We start from the raw sequence: 18,841 nt of genomic DNA, 5'->3' as shown, positions 1-18,841 counted from the left end.
GTCCTCTTCCTTGGTACCTCAGGCATCCTGAAACATGCTGCTGTATGTCAAACACCACACTCCACGCCTACAGTGGCAGTGGGTACATGGAGTCCACATAGAGTCCACTGCAAAAATTATGTCTAATGCCATTTCAGGGCCCTCTCCCACCACTGCTGGTATATTACCAGTGCCGGGTAGCTGATTCAGTAGCTCAGAAACTGGCGGCCTCGTTGCGGGCTGTGAAGGGGATCCTCTTGATCGGGCACCCGATAAGGGTCCCCCCGTGGTACAAGCCATCCCCACTGAAGCATTCTGCTTCCCTCACTTTCGAGTGAACCCTCCCAAATCACGGGGACCCAGCCGATTGTTCCCGTTGAGGCCCAACACACTTACCTGCATTCCAGGGCCTCATTCGTGTTGCCGGTGCTGGCTGGGTGCAGTCCCAGCAGTTTTGTCCACTGCTCCCGGTGGCACTTCAGGGACTGAACAGCTGTGCGGCCCGCTGCTCTTGGAGGTGGGTCCTCCTGCTTCAGGGGGTGGAAGTCCCGCCGAGGCCAATTAAGAGCCAGGGCCATGTAAAATCATGGTGTGACTTCCAGGCCCGGTGAACGCAGGCTCCCCGCTGACTTTTTCTGTCAGTGGGCGGGGCCTCCAGCCCGACATAAAGTTCTGGCCAAGGCTTCTGCTATCCCCTCTTCCACTCGGAGGACCCTTCTGGACTCCAAACCCCGAGACTTACCTGAGCTTTGGCGCGCAGCTTCCAAGCTACCCAATCTTCCCCGGCAGCAGCTGTCCAGCTGTCTCTTTACATCTGTTCCAGGTGAGCAGCTGTCTGGTTGGATGTTAATGAGGCCCAACCAACCATTTAAATCAGCCTGGGCTCACACATAGACTCGCTTGCAGGATGTTGGCTGCCCCCCCTCTAGCTTTCTCATCCACATTCAATCCACACTTTAGTCTCCCTATAAGAAGTTTCTTGGCGTTCTTGGATTAACATAAATTATTGTAATATTGTAACATTTTAGATTCTGCCCCAGAAGCTTTATTGCAGTCCTTCATGCGTTAAGACCAATGTTTCCAACCTACATTATTAAAATATGATTTTCTGCATAGCTTGTAACAGACACAAATATATAATCTTGACTGGCAGCTCACTTATTGGATATATGTAGCTCATATTCTGAGCTGCACATTCAGAACAGTACAGACACAGAAAAATCACCAGAAAAATTTGATTATCTTTTTAATTAAGCATTTACATCAATGATTTGATCAAAACAGTTCATGAACTGATCAAAACAGCAAACAAAATTCCAAATAAAGAGGAATTAAACAGACAGCAACAGGAGTTGAAATTCTATTTAAAAGCAATGTGAACCAAGTACAGAAAATATTTGGCCTCTGTATTTTTGGCAATATTTACATCATGTACATTGATGTTGTTGTTGACAGTATCTTATATTTCTAAGGCACTGAAAGCTAAGGTACTGAATTACAATTACATCTGTTATGACAGCTGCTCCACTTATTGTGTTATGCAAATTTTGTATCAAATTAAAATGAAAGCATGAAAGGAACAAAATAACTGGGGTTGAATACAGTCAGGGTGAAATTGGTCTTCAGAGGGTAGAACAGAATGAGCAATAGCGAAATGGCAGCCTGTTTTACACCCCGCCCGATTTCCTTTCCCCGCCAATTTCACCTTCACCGATTCTTATACAAATGGAAGTGAAATGTATTGAATTTTGCAGTTGTGTGCACTTTATTTAAATACTGAGTAATTAACAAAGTGAACTTATATCATGAGAGATAAAAAGGGGTAAAATTAGCAATAAAAACAGAAAGTGCTGGAAATACACAGCAGGTCTGGCAGCATCTGTGGAGAGAGAAACAGAGTTAACGTTTCAGGTCTGTGACCTTTCATCAGAACTTTGGCACAATAGGCAGTGATGAATCAACAGCCCATTTAGTCCGATTTAAAATGAGGTGGATGTAAACGAGCTGCCAACTCGCTTTCACCCAATTTGCACTTCTGCTGAAGACCAATTTTACCTTCAAAGACTGGTAATGATAGGAATCTAAAAGAGCAAAAGACAGGTTAGAGTTTTGGATGTATCTCTAACCTTCTGATGAAGGGTCTCACAAAAGCGTTAACTTATCTCTCTCTTTTAGATGCTGACTATTATCTGGTTTATTTCTAAACCTGGAACATGTTTCCTACGGTTAAAATATCAACAGATATTAAAGGAACTGTGAAAATACAAAGTTGTGTTTTTAATCTTTGGAGGACATATTCAATGCAATGTTAGCTCAAAGACTTTGGTGTTCCACTTCCTGACATGCATTAATTATCACTAATACCCTCTCTCAAAGGCAATAAGATGATGAGATTGAAGTGTCTTTTCATTTATATTTGAAGTGGAAACAAGTTTGCAGTATTTTTTTTCTCTGATTATCTTCATTTGGGACACATAAAGGCTATTAAGATACAATTGACTTAATTTGTAAATATCAACGAGGGAATGGTTACAATCCCAAATGCAAATGAACCCAAACTTGCAGAGCTTAGTATACAGGAGACATACAATTCACTTTCTGCATCTTGTTTCAAACACCAATCTTTTATCTTGTTAGTTGCATGGCAGTTTTTAAGTCTGGTTTTCTACATGGAATGTTAGTATCATTCTGAACACATGCTGCACCTGCAGGATAATCCACCGGTAAGAATAAGATAGATTTTTTAAAACTTCATGAATAAGGATAGCTCAAATAATCATAGGAACAGAACCGGGCCATTCAGCCCTTCAACCCTGTTCCTCCATTCAATTAGATGAAGGCAGTTGAAAGTAGTAGGGGTAAAATCTGACTTTGGTAGTTGTGCAATACTGGGTGATAGAGATTTAGCAGGCCATTTTATACCCTGCCTGACCCCAAAATGGAAAAGAAAATTGGGCAGGGAACAAAACTGCGCTGCCAGTTTATCACTCATTTTGCATTACTGCTGAAGACTAATATCATGCCCAGAGTTTTTCATTAAATTACAGCCAACCACTTAAAGCTGCAGAATGACACAAAAATAAAGGAATCATGTTCTCAGACCTTATTTTGAAATACCAGTCAATCATCATTTCACGAAAAACTAAACAGTTGAACTGTAGTAATACTGGGACAGAAAGTAGGTTGTTGGCCAAGGCAGGATCCTAACACACAAGTCACTTGAACCACACATCCCTGACACCATGTCATAACAGCCAAGAGTGAAAGCAGACCTGCAGGAGCTCAAACTGGTACGTAAAAGCACAGTCAACTGATAAAATTAGAATTACAACCTTAATGATAAGATAATTTGACAATGTACATCACTAAATCCAAACTGTTTCAAAAAATATAATTTCTCAGCAATTACACCATAATTATATATTTTAAATAAAACATACTGCACTTCTCATGCAAAAATTTAATCAGTTGGTTTCCTGCAGCATACACCAATGGAACATTCTACTGCTTGTGGGCTAAGCATACATCCTTAAACTCTTACATTGCAGCTACACATGACAATCAGTTTTGTAACTGTAGGGTACAAAGTGCAGCAAGCAACCTTACTGCAGGCTGCAAATTGCACTCTTTCAGGCTAGAGATAGCTCATTCTGCACTTGATTACCTGAGTGGACAGAGCTCCACTCCTCCAGTGGTTGTTTCTTCATGTTAGGAGGGCGCAGGCTGCAGCATTTGCTTTCTCATGTGAGGTCAGGCAGAAGTTACTTGACTTAAGTATGGCCAGTGGCAACTTGCACCATTAGACACATCTTGGGTGCCCAGCAGAATGGGCAAAATATGGCCAAGTCTGCCCCTCTGGGTGGGGGATGGATGCCAGTGTTGTCCCTAGAAATTCTTGCAAAATGACCCGTTGGTCCTCTATAAAAGGGACTCTGAGACAAATATGCATCAAAATATGTATTTGGGGTCCAGGCCAAGATGACCACCACCCACCACCCACCACCCCAGCCCCAGGTGGACCCCACCTAGAACCAATAGCAGTCGATATGCCTCCATTCATAGGGTGTACCCATTTCTGTTGTCCTTCCCTGCTAGGATTGCTTCAGCGTTGCCTCTACCAATACAACCTCTCTGATACAGGTGATCTTATTTGGGGCAGACACAGATTCTATTCCAAACAAGGGCTCATGGAAGTTAATGAATAAGACTGATTCCGAGTCCTCCTGCCACACTCCCACCAGACACCAGACTTACAATAGCAGTGTATTACAAGGGCCATGAATTTTCGGCTCCACTGTGTCTATAAAATACTGGATTACTGTAAAATTGATGGAAGTTAATCCAGAAAATCTGTGCCATTTGAAAAGATGAAATGGAGTGTGGTCATGAATTGATTTTCCTTTGAATTTCTTGTCATCACAAGTCTTCAAAAGCAAAATCCACCACACTTATAAGGCCAAGGATGAAGAAGTATCAAGAATAAACCAAGCAGAAAAAATGCTCTTGACAACATCAGAGCATCTTAGCCTGGTTATGCACCGAGAAGAGTTGTTCCAAGTAAGTCCAAACAAATGAACTTTGAAATACATTGTGCTGGAGAGCACATGCAATGGAATAGGATGATGGAACTTCCTGCCTGCGACTCCCCACATTATATGCCCCTTTCTGATCTTGGAATGCAATCAGAGAAAAGTACATATTGAGGAACACTGAGTATTCCCCAATGGGGAGCACAGCCCACCTAGAGCATATACTGGAAATCTCAGCATGCTCTGTGTGATTTTCCTACTATAAGTAGTTGGAAAATTGTGAAGAGCACATAGCAAAATTTCTAAGCTACACTGTTGCTGGGCAAGGCTTTCCTCCGAGAGTATGATCAGGAAATTACACTTTACACATGTCCCTATTAGGGAGAAAGGGTATAATGGAAGATAAAATGCTTCATCTTCACAAAATGGAAGAGATTTATCAGCAGAGACCTAGGATGCAGGCTTCTGCCCATCTTTTCAATTGGGGGAATGGTACAAAGTGCAGGGAAATAAAACAAGTAAATGATACTTGCTTTCCTGATGTACACATAAAATCATCACCAAAAATCTCGGTCATTTCTAAGAATTTTTTTCAGTGACATATTTAGTGACTAGCAAGCTGCCTGCTCTTCCCAATGGAGGCCTTCTGCTTATCAGCATTAGACTGACCTACATAAAAAATTTTGCACATTAAAAAGGATCATGATATGAAACAAACTGAGACTTTTCAACATGATGAGGCACTTTATAAGAAAGACAGAATTTGCATTTATATATGTCCCTATTGTACCTTCAGGATATTTCAAAGTACTTCACAACCAGAGAATTACTTTAGAAATGCAACCACTGTAATGCAGGCAAACATGGCAGCCAAATTGGGTACAGCAAGATCCCACACATGGCAAATGAAATTTATGAACAGTTAATATGTTTTGGTGTTGTTGCCTGAGGGAGTGTTCGTAGCTCAGATACTGGAAGAATTCCCTGCTCTACTTTGAATAATGATCTTTTACATCCACCTGGATCACAAGAGCAGGTAGATGGAGCCTTAATTTAATATTTCATCTGATAGATGGCACCTCCAACAATGCAGCACACTTTCAGTAGCTGTTCAAATGCTAGGCTTATCAAAGCAAGCATTATTAATAATTATTATTACAGCTGATCTAAAACACATCAGACATTCCAAAAACCTATTTCAAAAGACACCACTATAATAATTAGTGCATTAAAGCACTGTCAATGCATTGGTGTTTCTGTTACTCTTGCAAAAGCCCACCTCTACCCATTCACATATGTGGTCCTCATGACTTACTGGTCTTTCACACTCATGAAAAGGCTTTTGTAATGTGTCAATATGGGTACTGTTCCCTATGCTAGGTAGTGCTGTTAGAAATATTGGTGCAAGCAAACAAATTCCATGAACCTTTTTATCCTAAGTGGCTCAGGCATCACATCTTGCTGCCAATTGTGACTTACATCAATGAGGAGAATTCTTTTCACTTATTTCATGAGTAATAAAAGGTGCTTTCCATAATTATCAATTATCACTATAAGAGTATGAAATAAATATGCTATTCAAAGGACAATGCTCACTTCATTATGAGGCTATTTGGAATGAACATACAGGTATTCTGTACATGCTGCTAGATACTAGAACCAACGCTTAGCCACACATTGGTGAAAAATATAAGTGCCACTTGTTGACTAACATGGAAGAAAAATATTATGTGATAAAATTCCACTTTGGTGGGGGCACAAAATAGGTGGGCTAGATTTTACATGTCTGCTGGCGAAATTGGCGGTGGACGTAAACAATGGCATTCCGCTTGCGCAGACTGCACATCGTGGAGCTGCCGATGACATTCAGCACGGTGGCTCATTTAAATGGCCGGGGTGGACCGCCCAGCCTGAAGACCGTGGAGGGGGTGGGCTTCCATCCCCGGCAATGGTGTCAGCAGCCTTTGTGCAGGCACTGATGCCATTTTTAAAGGGCTTCGAGCCCTACATTTCAATTGTAATATTTAAAGAAATAGTAATTTAAAATTGATTTGAAAAATTTAAATAAATATTTCTAGCCCCTCTCCCACCACCGCCCCCATAACCATATAATTAATTCCTTGCCCTCTCCCCCACCAAAATACTTACTTTGTGCAGCTGAACTTCCCCCCCCCAAAAAAGTTCATAAACTATGCACTTTGACCCTTCCCACCATCCCCTACACCAATCGGATGAGTTTAACCCTATTCCCCCGCCTCCCGCACTGAAATACTTACGTGCTCCCCCTCCCCACAAGTGTTCTGCCTCTGATCCCCGGATGGGGACCCGAAGACGCAGGAGTGCTGGCCAGTGGCACCAATATTGGAGCAGGACGGAAGCAGAAAGGTAATTAATGCCTTCATTTAAATTTATTTAAATATGTAAGTTTTGTTCCTGTCGCCGAGCGGCGGGGTGGCTACCACGAGGCCTTGCCGCCGCCAGCAGTATTGGGCTGGGCCTTCCCAGCATTGAGGCTCCTGGCGGGCCTCTGCCAGAAGCATTTTCCTGCCCCCCGACTCCGCCACGACCCCAACATAGGTGTTAACAGATTGCCCATTATTCACATGGCCTGAAATTCTTTTCCATTGATCTTGATCTGATACTGCCCATTTTGTGCCTCTACTGAAGTTAAATTTTACTCCAGTTAATCTAAAACAATATCAGTGAAATGCACTCCAGTTATTAGCTCTTTCAATGTAGACATACACATCCCCAGTATATTTGTATGGGCAGATTTAAACAGACAAAGCTGATTGCCTGAATAGTTCTCCTCAGTTCCTGACTGAGGACCCGGGAGCTGCACTGTGGACACCCAGATAGTGCTGTAATGGTGATTTGATACTATACTAGAAGCAGGTGGATGGCAGTATAAGCAGACACCATGATTGGGTGAAAGAAACATATGCAGAAAAAAATGTCGTTTAAAAAACTGTAGCATTAGTATAAATGGGTGGTTGATGGTTGGCACAGACTCGGTGGGCCGAAGGGCCTGTTTCAGTGCTGTATCTCTAAACTAAAACTAAACTAAACTATGATTAAGAACAATGAACTTCTGGTGTGTTGTTGTACCAAATGACAAAGACTAGAGGTCTCATCAAACCTTCCTCAATTTCGCACAAAGTACAAGTAGACAATATGCTGAAAATGTTGATACCTGTTTTGAAGAATGAATTTACATTCTTTCCCTGCTACATACATGTGTTTATGATATGCATTTTCAAACTTTGAGATATGCATTTACCAGCAATCACTGTTTAAAATAACACATAAGAAATGTTAAGACAATCCAGCGGACAATGTTAACGTAAGATGTATTCAAAGGATGTGAGTTTTGTATTTTAAACAATCTCAAGTCCATAGAAAGTTTGATTTGTAAACTTTTTCAATACCTGATATTTTATTTTTTTTTACTTTTTTAATCTGAAGTCAGTACCACCAATATGAAGGGAGACAACAAAAAAGAGTGAAATAGGGCAAACTGTCTGATGGGTGCCATTTCTAAAACCCTTTGTAATTGAAGAGTTTCAAATTGAATGTTAGTTTTGACTGTATTTGATACAGAAGGGTGGAGTAACCATTGTAAAGTGTTTTGTGCTTGTACCTAGGTTAAGTTTGTAACTTTGAACAACTTTACTGAAAAATACAAATATTGCAACGCTCTCTTCATGCTATCACTTTTCTGTCTGCACAGTTATAACACATATAACACCACGAGCTGTATAACTCTCTCCAGCGTGAACTCCTCTACAATTCAACATTTGACACACATTACTAAATATAAACAGACTTTCCTAATTTATTTTCATAGGGCTGAAATAAAGCCAAGAGTAACATGATTTTTTCTTTCTTACATGGCAGATTGAAGAGGGGATTTTGCTGCAAATAAAATATCGAACATTTGTACAAATTTTCATTGCAAAATTAAACTTTTCAAAATAGAAGCCAATTATTCTGTCATGTGATGATAGCATCATCAAATTGATGCCATGTGGTCACATTCACATGCTTTACTTAAAGATCATATAATACTGGATCAAAATAGTTCCTAAAATTCTTGTTTTTTTCATTTTTTTCAATAATACCCACTAAAACCCAACAAACCTTCACATAGAAATGTTATCAGTAGGGAATTCAGTACTGACAGAATTAAAAGGTTTAAGAGCAAATGCATTAATTCCATCTGGGAACTAAAAGCGAGAGTGTAAAGAAATATTTTCAGCTTGATCCAATGATAAAACAGTTCAGCAGTACAGTAACTTTGTTTTAGAGATAGCGTTGAAGACCAATCCTTATTTTCAACATAAATGTGCCACTTTTATGGAAAAAAAAAGTGTTGTATTTTTGGACCAGTCAGGATATCAAAATGACTATCTTATATTGTCTCAATATGCTAAAGTCCTGCACTATACCTCTATTTAAAAAAATGTACATTTTGGCATACCATTTCTCAATGCGCTGACATTATATTACTTTTACTCTGGTGTAAAAGGAATCTGTAGAGGCTGCCAGCACCAACCCTTATCGCCACCAAGAGTTAAAAAAGGGCCTTTTCATATAAAAAGTTGGCATCACTATGGCACATTAGAAAGGGGTTGGCTCCACTTAGGCCTGCAATCAAAGCACCCCAGGCAGTTTTTTTTTTAAATTTCTTTTTGCCATTGTAATTATAATCTTTTTCAAAACATAAGTAAAACCATGGTTTGGCTGGCACAGCCAGGGTGTTATAACACACACTGACTTTTTAAAAAACAGACTCCTGTTCCTGATGGGACAGAGTTATATTAGCATTCCTAAAACTTTGTGATATTTATGAATAAAGAAAAACACTTGATAAATGCGGAAGGAAAATGGCTCCTTAAATCAGCTGATGCCTGAGGCAAGCCTTTCCTCCCCAGCATTTCTACATGGCAGAGGGGCACAGGCCCCATGTGTATCACTCATTGCAGATTCTACACAGTTCGACACTTTGTCAAGATCCACATTTTAACTAATCAGCACAGGAGAACAACCCGGCCACAACTGCACCCAACCTCTCACTCAATGCTCCATCAGTGCCAAAGCTGAATAAGATTGGGCCAAAGCATATTTTCCAGGAAAACCTATTGTAACAAAATCAACATTTGACAACACCTACACTCCAGACTTGTCATTACTAAAATGTTGTCAGGTTCAGGTAAGAAATCTGGAAATTAAAGTGCGTTATTCAAAATCTTACGTTGTGTGCATTTGAAATTAGAATGTTAATATTTTAGTTCAAAACTGCACTGCAGCTTAAAAGCCAGAAAAGGTATTCTGATCCAGTCAGTGACGATGTGTGATTCTTTTAACCTGTTGCTGTCTGGTTTCCAATGACCCGAAGGATTTCTTTATGAATGCTGGGTTCTTGTGTATTTGTACTGATATCCCCCACTTGGCCATCTTCATATCTGAAATAAACAACAAAACAATGCTCATTTGGGCTTTTCTGGAGTTTGGATTCTTAGTAGCTATATTTCGAGGGATGAGGGCCAAATAAAAATGGACTCTCACTTGGCCAACATTTAGGCAATGGAAGCAATACATATTTTTTTTCAGTTGGAGCCATTTTGGTTGGGAATGGACTGCCCGTAAAAGAAGAAGTTGGCAATACAAAAAATACAATGACAACAAACCAGATGGATACATGTGCAAAAGTTTGATGATTATAAAGACAAGCAAACACAAGTTTTTTTAAAAAAAAGAAAACATATAGGTCTGGTTTCTGTCCATTTTTGAGCTGAAGGAAAACGGGGTAGCAAAGCCTATCTCCAAATCCCCCCCGACCAAAAAGCGTCTGCACAATTTTCTTCCATTCCATTCCAATGGCATCCAATGATAAAGAGTCCTTCAGTTGCAGAGGTATTGAGGCCTACTAATTACAGGATAAAGATACTACAGTGTTGAAGGACACCTGGTGGCTGCATGCAGGAGACAGCTGTGTTCCTTCTTCAGAGTAAGTGCAAACATGGTAAGATCTATTTCAGGTTTACAGTGCATGTACACAAATGCACGGAACATGGTAAATAAGGTTGGTGAGCTACAGATGTAACCAACCACATGAAAATATGGGGCCAGATTTGCAATCCCCACTGAGAGAAGGGGCTGCAGCAAGCGTGATTTGAAGGTCACGTTCTTGAAGGTCAGCACTTGGTCACGCTGCCTCCGGAACGCAATCCTATTTTTAAATTTCAGCCGGCGGGGAGGGAACAGGTCAGGTGCCCGAGTTCAATTAATTGCCTGTTGATTTCATTGCAGAGCTTATTAACAGGCTTGTTAGGAGCAGCGAGCTATTTTTAAATGCTGGGAATGGGTAAAACACCATGGAGGGAAGACAGCAGGGTAGTGAGGACGTGAGCATTGTGGAGGGAAATTAAGGCAATGCAGATGTAGAAGTTAAATGTTACTTTGGAGATTGACATCAGACCAGATAGGGAGGTGAGCCTGCTAGCATCACTGCGGCAGCTAGACATGGCACAGGAATGCCTGGTGAGTGTTAAAAGCGCAGCTAACGGAGGTCGGATGACTCTGACATTGGACAGAGCAGCCAGGATGAGCTGCGGCATATGTACCCTTCTGGGCAGCACGAGGCCAGAGGAGCACAGCAGGGGGCTGCAAGGGGAGGAAGGCACTACCCAAGATATCAGGTGGACACCCCAAGAGTTAGCTACCTGCAAATGACAGAGCGTCAGTGCTGTAGGATCCTGCACAGATGTACTCAGTCCTGTGTGCACCGATCCACAATGACCTGAGGCCTCATAACCCCCATGGTAGTACCTTACTGCAGCCATCGTTGTCTCAGATGTCCTGAACTTCTATTCAATTGGGTGGTTCTAGGGATCAGCTCTGGACCTAGGTGGCACCTCGCTGTCAACATCTCATTAGGCCATTAGGTAGGTCATGGATGCCCTTTTCAAGTGGACTTTGACACAGATGGGTCTGCACTGGCACAGAGGGCATTGGATTTTGATGCCACCAATGGATTCCCCCAGATGCAGGGCATCATCGATTGTGGCCATCATGGCACCCAGCGACCAGCCAGCGCGATCAATCAACAGAAGGGCTTCCACTCCCTCAATGCCCAAATGGCCCATTTCAACAACAAGAGCTTCCTCTATGTGTGAGCTCGCTTTCCTGGAAGCTGCCATGGCTCCTGCATCCTCCGCCACTCCAGGCTGCCTCAGATCTTCACTCCATCACCGAAGCGTGTGGATGGTTCGAAGGGGACAAGGGATATCCTTTAAAGAGATGGCTACTGACCCCTCTATGGGAGCCCCAAACAATGCCACCTGCTCAGCAGGCCAACCATTGAACAGGCCATTAGGCTTCTGAAAAAGTGATTCTATTGCCTGGATTGGTCAGATGGCACCCTCCAAAACCCTCCTGCAAGGGTCTTGGTCATTGTGGTGGTCTGCTGCGCTCATAACATGGCACTCCAGAGAGGTGTGGACCTTGAGGACAATGAGGCCTTGGACGGAGGCAGCTCATCGGTAAAAGAGGAAGAGGAAAAGGAGGTTGAGGGGGACAACACTGAACAGAGAGGTGCCCCTGCTGCATGTTGAGGTGGCTTCCTCCTGCCACCGTCCAGGAATAAGACCTCCCTCTTCTTCTCACAGCCTCCAATATTAGATCCAGGTGGGCATCGATGAAGCGAGGGTCTAGTGCCAGTCATCCAGCTCTCCTGCGATATCTCACTTCCCTCTGATGATGTGGAAGGCAGATCTCTCCCTAAGGACAACCAACAGCCTCAGTGATCGCTGCCGTGGAAGTCTACATGATCCCCACACTTGATCTGACCCACTGCCATATTCAATCCCACAGGCTCTAAAAGGACAGGAAACCCATCTCTATACCAACTAAGACTTCCCCACTTGAAAATTGCAATCTGAAATCAGCTTCCCAGAGGTGGCAGGTTTCTGATCCAAAATGAGACCAGGCTCCTGTTTCCAACCTCCACTTTGAAAATTCGGCCCATGATGTTAACGGAGACCTGACTCAAAAGGGGCAGGACTGGGTACCAAATATCCCTGGATACAAGATGTTTGTGAAAGATAGGGAAGGGAAGAAAGGAGGAGGTATGGCAGTATTGATTAAGGAGCATATTACAGTGCTGGAGAGAGAGGATGACCTGGGTGGTCAAGGATAGAATCGATTTGGTTAGAGTTAAGAAACAATATAGATGTCATTACACTACTGGCACTACTGCGTGTATTCTATAGGTCACCAACTAGTGGGAAAGATACAGAGGAGAAAATTTGCAGGGAAATTACAGAGAGTTGCAAGAACTATAGAGTAGTTGGGGAACTTTAATTACCCTAATATAAACAGGAGTAGCAATAGTTTAAGGGCAGAGAGGGAGAAAAGTTTCTGAAGTGTGTTCAGGAGAAATTTCTTGAACAGTACTTTTCTGACCCAATGAGGAAGGAGGCATTGATGCATCTGGTTCTGAGGAATGAGGTGGGTCAAGTGGATCAAGTATCAGTAGGGGAACATTTAGGGAACAGTGATCAATGTATCATAATTTTTAGATTAGCTATGGAAAAAGAAAACGAGCAATGCCCACATTCCATGAAACAATAAAAAAATTGGTGAAGGGTCAATTTCAGTGGACTGAATAAGTATCTATCCTGGGTAAATTGAAATCAAAGATTGGCAGGCAAAACTGTAATGGAAAAATGGGCTGCATTTAAAGAGAAGATGGTTCGGGTACAGTTGAGGTACATTGCCATGAAGGAGAAAGGTGTGATAAACAAAGCCAGCGCTCTCTGAATGGCAAAAGAAATAAAGAGTAACATGAAGCAAAAAAAGGGGGCAAAAGCAAAATTCTGCAGATGCTGGAAATCTGAAATGAAAACAGAAAATGCTGGAAATTGTCATAGTTTGTTCAATAACACTTGAGTAGAGTATAACTGGAGCAGATTTAAAGGTACATGAACATGCAGGATAACTACATACATAGGACAATTACAGTATAAGTGCTGAACTTGAAACTAGGTTCCAGATGTCTAACAACAGTACATTTACCAACTCTGCCAGTTGAAACCTAAGTTAGCTGATTTCCAGTTTTATTCTTTATTCCATCAATAGAGATCAGAAATCTAACAGGACTTACACAAAGAAGAATCTTGTGCAGACATGATCTGTTTGTGGAACTACCCAAATTTCTCCATGTTTGTGCAAATCTGGTGAAGTAATCACTGCAAAAATATAAAAGATATGTAAGCAGAATAAAAGATTTTTAATTTATAATTTCTTCTTCTGCCTTAGTTATTTTTCTCTTTTTTCCTCAATTCTGCTTCTTTATCTTTCCTCGTTTCATGAAAACAGTCCCATGGACACCATCATCCCTCTAGTTCTTAGCTCAAGTTGCCATTTTTTCAAATGCAATATAGCATAGAGCTTACTGGCTATTTAAACTTGTGGTATGTTTTCTGAATGTCTTTGCCCATTCCTGGGCTCTCATCTCTTTAGATGCTGATTGAAGTGCAGGTTTCCCCTTTACCACATCACTATATTCAGCTGAATAGTTCTGAAGAAAGGTCACTGCCCTGAAACGTTAACTCTGCTTCTCTCTCCACAGATGCTGCCAGACCTGCTGAGTATTTCCAGCATTTCTTATTTTTATATACTATATTCAGCTGACAAGGTTTTGATTCCTCGGCACATACCACTTAACTTTCTTTTGTGATGGTATTTATAATTTTTCACACATTTCGTCAAAAATGTTTCCATGGGGTCTATACTATCCTTAGCAATGCAGTCATGTGACCCATTGCTAGGCATCTGCAAATCCCATTCAATAATTCAGTCATGAAGACACGCACAATAGCTGCATCAAGTACCCGCTGCATCAAGTGGAGTGATGCTTACCATGGTGACAAGGTAAAGATTAAAACAGAGAATTGTATGCATGAACCTACCCTCTACTTGCTTTTGCAGTACACTTCTGCTTGCCACCTCATTTACTCACCCAAAGTACCACTACAGATGGCAGGGTATGATGATTGACTCATTGTCATCTCCACAAAGGTTCAAATGAATTACCAGGTCTGCCACTTGAGAACTGACACAACATAACTCATCAGGCGTGGCTTGCAGGTGGAAGTGTCATCCATTGGGACACCAAGTGCATTAATGGGATGTGAGAAAGTATCCCAATTATCCAACATATACTGTGCTTCTGAGATTCCTCACTAGCTTCCTATGTTATACTGTATGACCAGTGAACAAGAAGGCCAGGACAATGACAAACCATAGAGTGAGTTTTACAAGGTGGCGAATTATCTGAGCCAACAGGCAGCCGAGAATGGACAAGGTTAATCTAGATTCTTCTCTACAAAGTGATGAATGCTTTTTGTATCCACGGGCAAGTGTAAAAATGCTCTTCCATCTCTTTTATCCCTTCTGATAGTAAAAGGAGAAAAACCAGATCAGCTGCCTGTTATAGAATGGTTCTCAACTGAGTGTTAGTGAGTGAAAAGACTCAAAAATACCTGTTGTTAGATTTTGCAATATTTTCAAATATGTAAGGCAAATTACTTGTTTTTCCAAGTTTTATCCATGCTTTGAAAAATTCCAGAGCTACTAATGGAGTACACCATACCTTCACATAAGGCTATACACTTCAGGTTACGACTCTGTAAAAACTGGGGTTGCTGTCCTTTTTTCTGTGACTGGAAAAGAAAAGGATTATTTTAATTGACTGAATTTTAACTCTTCACCAGACATTGCTTTGAAAGCTGAAATCTAAACTATCCAAATGTTTGTTGGTGATAAAGAATGTAGAAAGAGAATCGTGTGCATGTCTTCCTGCTTAATCGCCAATTTTGCAACATGTAGCAAGCTGCATTCAAAATCAGAGCAGCAGGAGACAAGTGTCCCGGGGCGTGCTGAGGAGACTCAGAGAAAAAGCAGAGAGAAAGCAAAGCTCAAGAGTGGCACTGGTTGGAGAGAGGGAGAGAAGGGAGCCCAAAAGTGACACTGGGTGGAGGTAATAGCCGAAGGGCAGTATTGCGGGGGTGGGGGAAGAATAGAAAGCCTGACTACAGCAGACTTGTAGTGATGGTGGATGGAAATGTACTACTATGTACCCTGCACATTTGTGCTGGGCTTATCAAAATAGCGTCTTGGAATACAGGCAGTAAAAGGTTTGTCTCCTGCTCTGCTCATTTTCTGATTTGTGGGGAGGCAACAAGCAGAGAGTAAATTTTCCTCAGATGGAGGAAGAAAAATCAGAGAGAAAAATCGAGGAGGTAAATTTTGACTGTATGATAGTATAAACAGGTGATAACGAGTTAGCAGGCCCTTTTACATGACTCCCAATTTTTACTTACATTAACTTCAACAGAAAAGAAAATCGGGCGGGGTGTATATTAGGCAGTCAATCCACTCCCACCTGTTATGTACTTCTGCAGAGCTGAATTTCCTCACCCTCTATTTCTGTGGGTGGTGACACAAATATGCTACTTGTTTGGCAGCAGGTAAATTGGATCTCTTCACATTCAAGTTAGATCCAAGAGGATACCCCTGGCAATGGCAGATTGGAACTGAGTCAATCCTCTGTGGCAATATAGTAATTTGCTACATGGGCCAGGCAGGTCCCAGTATGCTATGCACTGATGTTAGCTGACCAACTATGCTGCCTCATCAATGGGGCCAATGCTCTGTGTTGAAATGTCTTGTGACATTTTACAAAGTTAATGGTGCTGTATAAATGAAAGTTGTATTTGCTGACAAGTTGTATGCTTTGTTAGTTAAGTACAGTAGTACCCTGTGCACACTTGAGCATCCCTAGTTCTTGGTTGTTAACAACTTGTGCCCAAGTTGAGCTCAGATAGGTGGATTGTGACCCTACAGGAAAAGATGAAGCACTCCATATGGAGCAAACAGAAACTGTACTGTAAATTTTCCAATGGTTTAGTGTGGAAACTCTTAAACATGGCAATAGTCTTTGAGTTTGAAGCAGTAGCAGAGAGGTTTGATGAGGTCAATGTGGTTGATGTGGTGTACATGGATTTCCAAAAGGCATTTCAAAAGGCAGATAATAGGCTTGCCAGGAAAGTTGAAGCCATTGGAATAAAAGGGACAGTGGGAGTATGGATACGAAGTTGACAGAGTAGCAGGAAACAGAGAGAAGCAGTCTTTTAGGGTCAGAGTCAAGATTGACACTGGCGCTAGTGCAAATATCCTACCAATCTGAATATTTAAAGACAGATACCAGAGTCATTGTAAATCAATGATACAACCGACGACTGCTAAATTATCTGTATACAATGGGTCACCCATCCCGTGCAGTAGCACGTTAACAATGCAATGCAGCTATGGCAAGTCGGCATGGAAATCATAAACGTTCTACTTAGTAGACACGAGTGGACCAGCAGTGGCAGGACTACCAGCGTGTAAGGACCACAACATCACAGCCATCCACAAGAGCATTGCCAAGGAAAAATCTACAAGGACCGGAACCTCCTCGCAGGTTCTGAGCAGCATCAAAGGATGCAGTCAGGAAACCCAGCAACAGTACAACTATGCCATGCCTTCACTTCTGCTCCCATCAGCACCACAATGAGCCAGAAAGGACAGGTATCTCCATGAGACGAACTATTCTTCCCCCAACAAGTCCTCGACATTGAGCCCCAAGCCTTCAGATGCGGAGGATGAGGAGAGGTGAAGGACACGCAATGTCCTGAAGAAGCAGAGGAGGAATGAGTTGAAGCATTGTCTATTGGCTCTTCAAGATGAGGTGCCAGAGCTTTCCAAGAATGACAAGGCCCCAAAAGTGGTCATCTTTAGAAAAGCAACAGTGTGTGTTAGCAGGCTGAAGGCAGAACAACAGAAACTGAATGCAGAGAGGGAGAAACTTTAGAAAAAACAGCAACAGATGAGACGCAAACACCCTGAGCAAACCACCGAGACGATTTATGAACTTTTGAGCCTCTATATCTGTAAACTTCATAAACTCTATCCATGCGTAAATAAGTTTGATGTTATCTAATTTTAGCATATAAGACTTATCTATGCAAAGAAGGGGGATGTTGTGCAATTGCCTTCACGAGTGATGTCCCTTTAAGATCTTCTAATGAGCTGAGTACCAGGATGCAGTCATGTGACTGCTTGCCAGAGTCTCACTCTGCTACTGTTTGTAAAGAGATAGCTCTGCACTGCATATACTAGTGAGCTGTTTTAAAAAAAACTTTTGAGATCTTCAACAACTAAACTCCATGCATCTCATTTATGTTGCATCAGACAGCATAAAACGTTTCTCATTACAGACCAGTGCTTCTTTTGATATAAGTATTAATGACCTGGACTTGGGTGTGCTGGGCACAACTGCAAAATTTGAAGATTTCAAAAGTATTGTGAACTGTAAGGAGGATAGTGATAGATTTCAAGAGGCCGAGTCATAAAGGGCATAGCTGCTAGACTGGGTATGCGGCAGGTGGTGAGGGAACCAACAAGAGGGAAAAACATACTTGACTCATCCTCACCTGCTGCAGATGCATCTGTCCATGACAGTATTGGTAGGAGTGACCACCGCACAGTCCTTGTGGATACGAAGTCCCGCCTTCACATTGAGGATACCCTCCAACGTGTTGTGTGGCATTACCACCGTGCTAAATGGGATAGGTTTTGAACAGATCTAGCAATGCAAAACTGGGCATCCATGAGGTGCTGTGGGCCATCAGCAGCAGCAGAATTGTACTCAACCACAATCTGTAACCTCATGGCCTGGCATATCCCCCACTCTACCATTACCATCAAACCGGGGGACCAACTCTGGTTCAATGAAGAGTGCAGGAGGGCATGCCAGGAGCAGCAGCAGGCATACCTCAAAATGAGGTGTCAACCTGGTGAAGCTACAACACAGGACTAGCTGCGTGCCAAACAGCGTAAGCAGCATGCGATAGACAGAGCTAAGCGATCCCACAATGAACGGATCTGATCTAAGCTCTGCAGTCCTGCCACATCCAGCCATGAATGGTAGTGGACAATTAAACAACTAACTGGAGGATGTGGCTTCACAGATATTCCCATCCTCAATGATGGGGGAGCCCAGCACATCAGTGCAAAAGAAAAGGCTGAAGCATTTGCAACAATCTTCAGCCAGAAGTGCTGAGTTGATGATCCATCTCGGCCTCCTCCTGAAGTCCCCAGTATCACAGATGCCAGACTTCAGCCAATTCGATTCACTCCGCATGATATTAAGAAACGACTGAAGGCACTGGATACTGCAAAGGCTATGGGCCCTGACAACATTCCAGCAATAGTACTAAAGACCT

General features: G+C 42.1%; 1 protein-coding gene across 2 annotated transcripts in view; it reads right to left on the bottom strand.

Moving 5' to 3' along the window:
- Positions 1–1,212: 1,212 nt before the first annotated feature.
- The window catches only part of parp8 (poly (ADP-ribose) polymerase family, member 8), a 475,386-nt gene continuing 457,757 nt past the window's right edge, over positions 1,213–18,841 (bottom strand). For both annotated transcript variants that reach the window (XM_068032748.1, XM_068032749.1), the window contains 3 exons: positions 15,166–15,235; positions 13,675–13,759; positions 1,213–9,973 (listed from right to left, as the gene is read on the bottom strand). In XM_068032748.1, the coding sequence (XP_067888849.1) occupies positions 9,871–9,973; positions 13,675–13,759; positions 15,166–15,235 (258 nt within the window). In that variant the 3' untranslated portion in view covers positions 1,213–9,870. The remainder of the gene's footprint in view (positions 9,974–13,674; positions 13,760–15,165; positions 15,236–18,841) is intronic.

Source organism: Heterodontus francisci, chromosome 1 (genome assembly GCF_036365525.1).
Source record: "Heterodontus francisci isolate sHetFra1 chromosome 1, sHetFra1.hap1, whole genome shotgun sequence".
NCBI classification, from domain to species: Eukaryota; Metazoa; Chordata; class Chondrichthyes; order Heterodontiformes; family Heterodontidae; genus Heterodontus; species Heterodontus francisci.
Note: the sequence above shows the minus strand (reverse complement) of the source record. Positions and strands in the feature narration are given on the sequence as shown.